The 11540-nt window shown below is 38.7% G+C and overlaps 1 protein-coding gene across 1 annotated transcript; it reads right to left on the bottom strand.

Moving 5' to 3' along the window:
- Positions 1-6719: 6719 nt before the first annotated feature.
- ATF3 (activating transcription factor 3) lies at positions 6720-9154 on the bottom strand (the record flags this gene model as incomplete). The annotated part of the gene is made up of 3 exons (XM_080341869.1): positions 6720-6917; positions 7879-7986; positions 8915-9154. 3 exons carry the CDS (start codon positions 9152-9154, stop codon positions 6720-6722), a joined length of 546 nt encoding a protein of 181 aa, XP_080197995.1.
- Between the last annotated feature and the right edge of the window lie 2386 nt (positions 9155-11540).

Raw genomic sequence — 11540 nt, 5'->3', positions numbered from 1 at the left:
ACTGCTGATATACTAAAAAAAAATGAGCAACTCTCTCACTGTCATTCTAACTTAATCTTCCTCGATATCTGAGTACTGGAGTTTGGTGAATGTGTCACCAACATTTATAAAAAGTTTTAGGAGAATTCAGCGAACCGAAGTTGCCTGTCAGATTACAGATATAAATGGGAATTAGAGTAACTATGAATCAGTCAGTACCTAGATAAATACAGTCTACTTGAAGAGCGTCAGCATGGCTTTTGTAAAATGAAATTCAGGCTTACAAATGCATCTGGAGTTCTTTGAAAGGGTCAACAGTTGTGTGGATCACAAGGGTTCAGTAGATGTAGTTTCTGGAAACTTCTAAAGAGCTTTCAGTAAACTCCTCTCACCAAAGATTTGAATAGCTATGAATAGAGAAAATGCGTATGTACGCATAAAGTCTTGATTAAAAGGTAGAAAAGAAAGTAGGCGTAAATTAGGAACTCTTAGTTACAACAGGTGAAGATCCACAAGAACCCATGCTGGGACCTGCACGGCTTAATTTTTTAAGAAAGTATCTGGATGAGTAATGTAGCGAGAAAGTTGATGATGGTACAAAATTACTCAAGGTGGTAAGGAGAAGGGCAGTTTAAGAAGATTTGCAGGAAGACTCTATATTTACAGTTTGGAATTTGAGATGGCAGATAAAATTCAACGCAAGTAAGCACAAGGTAATGAATATAGGGAAAATCAATCCTGGCATCTTATACGGAATGTTGGGTTTGAGTTTACAATTGCTACTCAGGAGGGAGACTTTGAGGTTATGATAGATCCTTGCATTGCATCAGACTTAATGCTTCGCAGACATCAAAAATGCAAGTCAAATTTCTGGAGTTATTAGGGAATGGAAAATGAACATCACGATCCAACTGTATTAACCCATGACTTGACCACACCTTGAAAATTGTGTGTAGTTATGGTGCCTTTATCTTAAACTACTGGGAAAAACACAGTTTTCCCAGAAAAATTGGATAATTGGAATGATCAAGGATGGCTATAAAAAGAAGTGACAAGATAGGCTGGGACTCCTTATCTTGAAAAGAAGAAACAACATAGAAAAGTATAAAATCATGTGACATGAGTAAGATGGATAGGTGTTCACTCTTCCAATTCAAGAATGAAGGGCTGTCATGTAGAGTTATGGGGAACATGGTCAAAAGAAAAGGAACTTTTTTCTTCTTCTAAATGGTGATAGCCCTCTGGAACTTGCCACCAAAAGCTACTGCAGGTGCTGGTACTGTAGATGGGAAAATGGTCAAATGCTTGAGAGAAAGATGGAAGGAGAGAAGATGGAAGGCTACTACCTAAAGGCATCATGTCAGGCTTGTGTGACTCATGAGCTGAAAATAGTCATAGTATGGGAGAGCACCCTGAGGAAGCAAACGTGTTCTGTTATTGGTCTTCCTTGGACAGCTGCTTCTGATCACCGCTGTAGAAAGAAAACTGGACTGGGTCAACCTTTGGTCTGAACTGGTGGAGCTGCTTGTTGGGAACACAGGCAGCTACTCAACAGGCAGCTATGTGACATGTACTGACCTGAGGAGCTGAACGATACCCGAGCTGGCTCTAAAAGAGCTCCCTCGAATGCCAGCAGCTGCCTGTCCTCTGGCTGCACGGAGATCTCACCCCCTCGGGGGCATCAATTAACCTGGGCTGAGTTTCTTGCTGTCATCACGGGGATGTTCCCAGTCCTAAGCCAGCTTATAGAATGGTATTTCCATAGTACACTACTTTTTGCTGCGTGGGCATACCCACGGCCTAAGGAGGCATGGTGGTACACCAGTTATTTTCACAAAGTCTACAAACATGAAGTTGCTAAATTCTCAAAAGCAGAAAAAAGGATTACAGCTTCAACTCCCAGTTTGTTTCCATTTCCTATTTATTAATTTCACAGGTCTAATAACTTTTTGAGATATCAGCTCTAGAACACATAGCTTGGAGTGTTAAAATAGTTGGATTTTTTTTGTTGTTCATGTATCACTGTCAGCAATAGTAAAGATATGCAACCAGAACTGATGTTGTATCAAGAACAGACTCCATTGTATTCTAACTGTGATAGCTTCAAAGACCTAATAGCACTGAAAATTAGTAAATAACTATTTTTATCACTAAAGTCAGCAGTTCTGACTCAGAGTGTCCACTGGGGAAATGAACTTCGAGTAACAAGATTTTTAAAAAACATTGTCACTCTTTATCTTAACTACACTTCAAAAAGGAATGATGTCTATTATAGAAATGAAAACATTATATTGGTGTCATTACAAACTAATGAAGAATATTACTAAGTACTTATGTAAATTAATATTACTGTACATTAAAACCCTGTGATTCTCAAGGTCTCCAGCTGGGGGCACTGGGCAAACACAGAAACATGGCACTAGCCAGCATGAACGAGACTTGTTTCTAGTTCACTATTCTAATGAAGGTGTGGGGGAAACGGGATGTAAGATCCAGTTGTCATTCTGCATTTGGGAATTTTTTAAGATGAAGTAGATTTGGTTTTCAAAACTCTTTTGCTACTAACAAACAATTGTACTGTTTTATTTTCATTATCCATACATCTTCCAGTTTCTTTAGCAAAACTAAGAATTGATGATTCCATCATAAAACCATCCCCTTAATCAAACCCATCAAATTCTATTGGTCCCAGGTAGAAAAGTTATTGTAAATTTAAATTTGTTGCCATCCAGTTTCATTAAATGTTTCCAGCCTAGTATAAATCATTGGCTCTACCTGCCTTCAATATTGCTATTTATTAATTTATATCAAGTGAAGAGCTAGGAAAAAACAGAAGATGCTCCTTATTAATGTACAGCGTAAAGCCCAGCATGCTCTACGGTCTGTATGGGCCTGTACACACACAGATTTAGCATCTAAAACAAGACCTAAGGAGGAGATACTGCACATTATTTTGTTCAAGGAATATCAATTACGCTATTAGGAATATGTCATAGAGACCAATGGTGGTTTCATGGTTTCAACTTGTACCATCTAAAGAAAGTATTATAAAATATCAGTTCAGGAATTCATAGCACTTGTTTGTGAGGTTTTCTAAAACAGGCCAGGCAGATGATTTATAAATTTACCATGTTGGAAGTGAATCGGGTATTGAAAAGTAAAATTTTATAGTAGCTGCAGGAGAATGCATGAAAAGATGAAGTATTGGTATTGCACATCTGTAAGTGGATGTACTGATAGGGAAAGTAAGTGTTCAACATTGCCAGGCTCATAATAGCTTAGATCTTCCTTCGAGCTGATATTTTTAACTAGATTTTGCAATAGTGAATAGATTTCCTGGTCCCGAATCTCCTGGCTTTCTATCAGACCTCTGTATTACGAGTTACGAATGCTTGCAAAGGACTGAAGCCAAAAGTTTTTGTCCACGTCACTGGCTGTCAAAACACAGGGACTTCTGTCTGGTTGTAGATATTTAGTTTTGGAAAGGCAGGGCAGAACATCTTGTTCATCTTTCCTCGTGCTTCTCCACGCACACACACATGCACACACGCCAATGCAGAGAAACAAACCAAAGCCCTAACCATGCTATACTTCTTTAGTGTCTTGCATGTAACCATAGAAAGCAATCTATAAATATTAAAGCTTCACAGCAGCAATAGCATTAAACCCATGAGGTACTTAGAAAGCTGAAATTACTATCAGCTGGTTGATTGCAGGGTTAGGGAAGGTTCAGGAGTTCTAATTTCTAGTACTTTAATCTAAGCCCTAGGCCAGGAATAAGAAATAAGCCTGGAATTAATGATCAACCTTGTAATAACAAAAGTTTGTTTATCCCTTGACAAGCAGTGAGCAGTACCAATTTGGTTTTATATGACACTTATTGTTGCAAACCCAGAAGACAGGTTTGGTGTTTAATATCTCAGTGTTGTTTTAGGAAAAAGAAGTTGCTCCTGGACCTTGAAACTTAGAACGAACTAAATGACACATGAATAAATATATATTAATCATTTTTTATTAAAGTATCAAAACAAACTTGAGAATAGAAAACAAACTGCTTTTAATGCATTTCAAAAGTTCTCCTGAATAAAGTATACCTTTAGAAACTCATGCAACATACCGCTCCTGTCCAGCTGTTTTAAACATCCTTTTTTTCTGGGCACAGCCAAATGAACTTGAGTACCATCATTTCTAGAGTAGCGTGCAGGAGCACGCATGCACACACACACATACAAGCAGTAGAAAGCAGCTATGACTGCACATATAAAGAAATAAAAATAGATTATCCTCTTGACAATAGTAGTGGTACCATGTTACCATTTGGCATGCTAAGTAAATAACACCAAGCAACAAAAGCATGACGCCTGCGTCACCAGTGATATGGTTAAAAGCAACCATACAAATTCCCTAAGGGAGACACATGAATTCTGTCATGTTCTAGTCTCTGTGTTAACACTATATAACAGTAAAGGAGACAAACAGTTTTGTCTGCTGGTATTTGATGCGCAAAAGGCAAAGCCGAGGTGTATGACACTGGGATGATGCCTCGGGTTTGTATTTCTACATTACAGAAGTCAAATACCAGTGAACACGGTTTGACAAGTTTATTGTAACACACTTCATGTATATCCATTCTCTGATAAACAGCTGATCCAGTTCTACATGGAACTTGCCCTCTCAGCCAGGGAGGTCGCAGCAGAAGCCCCCAGCTCTGCCTACAGGGCATGAATAAAACTCTCACTGAAGCCCAGGGAAGCTCCTTCCAACACACAGAAAGACAATGGATTCTCAGAACAGAATTGGGCCTAGTACATCAACTTCGTAATACATTCACTTTTCAGATACATGAAGTACATGTCTTTAAAACATGATACAGGACATTACAATATATCCAGACCTTAGGAAAATGTACTAAGAAGTTCTGTTGCAGAATATAACAATCATATAAGGATCAAGTATGATATCTGATAAACTCATGTGGGACTTGTAGGGTAAGAAGCTTATGGCTGAGGTATCTTTAAGTTTAGCCTTTAGAACAAAACCACAATTTCAACACTGCAGAACTGGTGTAAAATATTATGTACTGTAAGCTCCATTCTTATTGTCTGCTTCACTTAAGCTGTGACATTGAGCAGCCAGACACCACTGATTGAGGTACAGGATTTTGGAAGGTATAATCTCTGAACCCAATTGTTCAAGGTACTCAGTGCCTCATCTGTGAAAAAGATGAAGTGTTTTCAATAGTGGTGTCTCAAATCCAACTGCTGAAGTTTAGGAATATATAATATTAAACACCATGAGATAAAGGTACAAAGAGCACAACACTTGTGTTTTCAGTTTTATCTTGCTTGCAGTATTTATTAACTCTACTCATTATGATATTAGTGATAAATAAGGATAAAATTCTCTTTTACAAAAAATTGTAAGGTTATATTTTATAGGATTAAACAATCTGAGAATTTCACAGAAACATCAGAATTTAAACACTCATAGCTCCAACTGTTTCGTCCAGCAGCTCTTCTACCAGTTCAAAACCATCTAAAGTTAGTATTTAATGAAAAAATAAAAACAGTTATTCACTACATCAAAACTCTTGCCTCCTTTTGATTCTAAGTAACACTTTCGACTGTAGTTGCCTCTCAAATGTAAAATAAAAGTAGCTGCAACCATAAGTTTTCCCTCTGAATCATCTGGCAAAAGAAAGTAATCCTGACCAGGATGGCACAAGCTTTGTCAAGCTCTTATGCCTGTAAGAGCTACCTGCATACGCAGGGCCACTGATGTCCATGGACATTATGGAGTGAGGGTTAATAGGATTAATTAAGGCTGGCAGGATTAGTTCCAAGATGTTTGGGTTTTTAAACAAAACAAAACAAACACCTTTTCATAATTCATGAGCCTGGGATTCGGTCTTGCAATTCTTTGCTCAGACAAAACCTGTATTGATATCCCTCCACAGTTATCCTCCTCTTTCTGGTAGGTCCAATTCACCACGTCACCAAGTGGTGGTACAAGCTGCTCTTGAGCAATTCAAGGAAAAACTGTAGTCTCCAAAGGGTCGTAGGTGAGGTTCCATCTCATGAAATACAAACTTGGTTAGATGGACGTTTTGCAAAAAACATTTCTTTGTCACATCTACTAGGTTTACAAATCCAGTCTCTGAGATGAGTCACAGAAAAAACCCACACAAGTGTTGTGAGAAAAAAAAAGACAAAGCTTAGTTGGAACTAAAGACTTTTTGTGTGTGTTAGGTTAGAATGCAACATTTTGTATCGGGACATTCTGCCAGAAACCATCCTCCTGGAAACTTCAAAACTTTAAAAATACTCTCAGTCTGCTTTCCCTACCGGCGACAAGGAAATGTAGTGTCCATCCAGCACAGCTGTCGGTACCACGTGCATCATCGGGAGTCCTAGTGTTCTAGCACAAACCTTGTGAGTGCAGATACTGTGTACTAGCGGAGAGCTAAAACTTCTGAAGCTGTTGTCTGTAGCTCCTAGGGACAGCAAGTATGGCAGGTGCAAAACCTATATTTGAGGCAGAAGACTCTTCAGTTTGATTGAGACCAGATCTTCCAAGGGGAACAATCTCTGTCAAGCCAAAATGATTCTTTCCGCTTAAGAAAGCATTCTGCCCTTCCTAAAGGCTCTTGACTAATAGAATCCTACACATTACGTCAGATCCTCCATGGATTCTGGTAGTTGTTAAAAACACTATAAATATTTGCACATTTGCCATACCACTTAACCTTGTAATGTGCCTTCTTTGATTTGTTGAATAAAAAGATTCCTTTCATCTTCAGGTGTCCTTCCGTTTTGTGCCCGAACTATACAAGTGGGCCTGTGAAGATTTAGCATGTATATCAAATGCTGCTTCTCATTCTTTAGCTCTTCAATCTGGGCTTTTAATTCTGCATTGATAGTTTCCAGCTTTTCCGACTCCTAGTCACAAGGGACAGACACAACTATTAGACTGAGTAGTTCACATAGTTAATTGCAGTGTTTATCTAATAGTTGCAGTCTTTTATTGGTGGGAAAGCATATGGGTAGCTGAGAAAGAAATTGCATGTTCTTAGTGTTCTGTAATGGTGAAACTACACATCCCTCCACTGATACTAGTCTAAAAACCACCTAGATTGACAGTTACCTTCTGAACTGAGTGTAACAAAAGCTGAAAGGCCAAATGCAGATTTGTGTTGAATTACAAGAGCAGGCATCCAAAGCACTGCTGCTACCTTCCACAAAATTACTCTGAACTTTTTGGGGCAAAAAATTTACCCAAAATTATCTACACTTCTTTTTAACTCCCTAGAACATCATATCACTTATCTGCAAACCCTTGTTAAGCTAACAAAGTAAGGACATAGCTTCCAACCTGCCCTCCCGCCCCCACGCCACGGATATATGGACGAAGACAGGCCTGATGCTGGTGCAATATTGTTTTATTTTGTGGCAGAGTAGGTAAAGACAGTACTGGAGCCTTAGGAGAGAGACTTCAGGGCTAAGCTACTGTGCCACGTATTTCATACTGAAGCCAGAGACCACTTGTCAGTGTTTGTAGGCTCCTGGTCTACACAATGGATATTATATGAAATGAGATTTTACTACTTTATGTTCAAGGTACACAAAAAATAGTTTGAATTCATATTATCCCCATAGACAAGATTGGTCTCTGAAACAGTAACGTCTTTTGACTCCTACCATGCTTTCACTTTTTTTCTAGTTTTAACCAGGCTTTATTCAATATGTAGCATGTTCATTTTTTTAATAGCCAACGTTTTGATGGGTTGACAGAGTTTTGAGTGACATCTTTCTGTATTTCCTACTACAACAGTGCCCCTGTGCTGTCTGTTCAGATCTTGGCAGGATGACGGAATAAGAACAATTCATATCAGTCACTTACTTTCTGCAAACATTCTGTTTTTTCCTTCTTTTTGTTTCGGCACTTTGCAGCAGCAATTTTATTCCTTTCCCTTCTTCTCTTTTTTCTTTCATCCTCTTCAGGAGAAAACTATCCCATAGAACAGAAACACACAATCCATAAGGTGTCGTAAATATTCAACCTGTATTTTGATAACTTCTGCGTTTTTAAAAGCAACATGTACAGTGTTGTCAGTGCTCACATCACAAGTTACATAAGGATGTGATTCTGACCTTGCTTGCTGTACAGTAAAATGTTAGTAACTCCATTAGAATGGTCAATAAAAAACTGGAGTTTGGATGGATGTAATCCATGTGATGGATCATTTTAAATCAATGGGACTCAAAAAAACTCGCCAGGCATCTCCCCAGGCTGTCTTCCACATTCCCATCTCTTCTCCCTTTCCCAAGGAGGAAGAAGTAGGGGAAGCAGAGCAGGGGATGTGGCATGAAGGAGGCAGCAAGACTGCAGAGAACTAAAGGCAGTGCCAAAAACAGGATGTTAACACACTCCTTCAAGCTTGGGTTTGTTTCCTGTGGAGGCTCAGACCAAGATGTAGTGATTTCCCTAACTCCAGCCATTGTTCTCCTTTATAAGAGGAATATTTTCCACAGAGATTATTATTTAAAATAAAAACCTAGTGTGGACATAGCATGACTGTGTCTGCCTCAGTGTAGCCCACATGGATCCTACTCCCCTGTCCTCACTGAAGTACAGCTGCAGTGACTTATTCCCAGGTCAGCCAAAACTGGGCAGGGAAACCAGATCAGCTCTTGCTCTAATATCTGTAAAACATTGTCCTTAGTTCATAATAAAAGATAAAATACCTAACTATAGGTCTCAATGGAAATAAGAAATATCAGAGTGTTTCCTAGAAGCACTTAACAGAAAGCCAAGCAGCAGGCTTGAAAGGATCAAATATGGTGGAGAGGGTTGTCCAATAAAATTACTGGTCTTGTGGTGAAATTTTATTGGAGAATTAATCATTCACACTGAAATGCTGTTTGAAAAGTCATACCTCTGTTTTCATGATTGATGTTTCAATTGGCCTTTCAGAAACTGTCACCGTGTCCAAGGTAGAAGACATCCTGTGGGACTGACGCTTGTTCTGAATGGCAAACCTCAGTTCCTCTTTCACCAGTGGGGTTAAATTTGTGAAATCATCAAACCCCAGTGACCCTGCAGGGGACAAAGTGGGAACAATTGCGGAGGCGCTGACTTCTAATGCAGATACCTGGCCTGAGTGTTGGACCATCATTTTGCTGAAAAGTAAAAAGAGACAATAATTATAGTCTTTCAACAACATTAGAAAGGCAAATATCTCTTAGAGGTATATTTTATAATGTGAAATAATGCTGTATTTCTTGCATTGCTTCAGTCCCCACTCCCCACCTACCCCAATCTCTCACTAGAGTCAAGCACTTAAGAACTTGGTCACAAGTAAAAACTTCTACTCTAGGGTACCTTCAAGCTGGTATTTAAAAATAATAATAGTATTAACACATCACACAATATCTAGGTCTTTCTGAAACTTAGTACAGAAAAAGTTTTAAGCTGGCAATGTGTGGCAAATTAGAATCAAGAGAGATAATAAGGAAAACAAATCAGAAACCAAATAAATACTATTATTAATTAAAGCACAGAAGGAGTGTAAGAGTATCTCCATCCTCATAGTTATACCACCACAGATTCCATCTTCAAATGAACAGTGTGCCTTGAACTTGGCTACATTTAGGCATAGCTCAGAGTTGTCCTAGAAGCTGAAGTTTGCTAACCAAGACAGAATCTGTCACAAAATTATCATGCTCAGTCTTACATAAAGCTGCAGATCTGGTTATAAACTCCTGAAAAATGGTTAACAATAAGAGATGGCACAAAGGTAAAAGTCTATACATGCTGAGGCTTCAAAGCACAGGCTGAGTTGGAGGGATTGAGTCACGAAAAACATGAAGCGGTTTGTTTCATTCCTTTGCTCTTGTAAAATCTGAAACTGTCCTCGCGTGCCCTCAATGAGAGGTTTGAAATTCTTAAATACTTATGGTTAGATCTCCTGCTGATATAAAACAGTGTGACTGAAGATACTTCAGGGGAATTATGCAAAGAGAAACCCATGGAGGAACCTAATTTCTAGTAGTTTTCCTGAGAAAATGAACTTACCCAACAGTACTCTCTACTTTCCTCTTTTTAGTCATTCTTAGTAATTTTTTAGCCAGTTTTGGGGGGAGAATGCCCCCCTGTGTGCTTTGTGAAAACTGGTGACCCCACTGAGGGGAAAAAAAAGAAAAGAGAGAGACAAAACTCAGCAGTCAGCCATCCTGAAAACCATTGGTTTTTCAGCTTTCTTTGGTGTGTAGGGTTTGTGTTCTTTTTTTTCCAGTTGCCGCATGGATAATTATAGCATGTGTTATCTACCTTGATTAGGAATGTAATAGTTACAGGAAAGTCAATTGTAATTAACTTAGTGCAGGTAAGCAAATAGTTGCCTTGGGGCAGCAGTGTGGGTAAGTTAAATTTCCACATGGTCAACCTAGAATTGCGTTGTTCCATGTACTCTACTTCTGTAGCCCAGTGAGAAATGTTTGGGGTTGCATACCTTGACAAGAAGATAGATTTTACTCAGAGACATCTAAAAGTACACCATAAATACACACTGGTGCAAATGAGAGTAGAATCTGGTTCATTGCTAAGTGTGGTAAATATAAAAATGTGAGAACAATGAATTGCCAGTTGGTAGAAAGTACCATGTCCAGCTGCAGAGACTCCCTCACTTCTTCCTCACCCAGTGACCACAGAGAGCTCAAGGTTTCCAAGGATCTGGGGGTGAAGTCCTGAACCCAGTGAAATCAAAAGAACTTTTTCTGTTGACCTCAACAGGGCAAGGATTTCACTCGTAGTTATTAAAGATGAGGAAATTATTTAGAACAATTTGTTATTCAGAAAGAGCTTGGGAAATTTATGTAATTCTCTTCAGAAAGCCCCTGCTCATGAGTCACTTTTAAAGTACTGATATGGTTTAATCCTATAATCTCAGAAAACTAAACAGTCACTCTTTTCCAACAAGTCAGAAATAGCCCTATAATTTCCAGTTAAAATCTTTCCAGCATTAGTTGTCGTTTATCAATATTCAACCATTCAACTCACTTAAACAGGCTAATTCCAGATGACACTGAACCCTTCATCGCTAGCAGAAATTTTAGCTGTTTTCACTGAATGTCAGTCCCCTTGGCTCCCAGTGGTGGCTTCATTCAACAAAGTTAATTTTGTATAATTCAATCCAACCAGGAGTCTTAAATTAACAGCAAAACCATTTTCAAGCCTACAAAATAATTAATGGGGCTAATAATTTTCCAGCACTGGTGGTTTATTCAATTATTTTTCAGTTTAGGTGAACTTTTAATTAAGGTCAGCAGCACCAGAGGAAAGCAAGAATGTTTGTGTTTTAGTAACATGTCTGAGAAATTGTGTTAATTGTGGATTTCTACTTGTTAGTGCCAAATGTACCACAAGCACCAACCAAACCCTACTGTAATGTCCTCAGGTACTCTCATCTGTCTGTCATTAGTATATTAAAATAAAAAAAACCAAGGAACAGGAGGGTGCCCAAAGGGAGAGGCAGCACAGAGGGGGAAGTGTCCTTGACTACA

This window comes from Nesoenas mayeri (assembly GCF_963082525.1).
Source record: "Nesoenas mayeri genome assembly, chromosome: 3".
Classification (NCBI taxonomy): domain Eukaryota; kingdom Metazoa; phylum Chordata; class Aves; order Columbiformes; family Columbidae; genus Nesoenas; species Nesoenas mayeri.
This window is presented reverse-complemented; position numbering and strand designations above follow the sequence as displayed.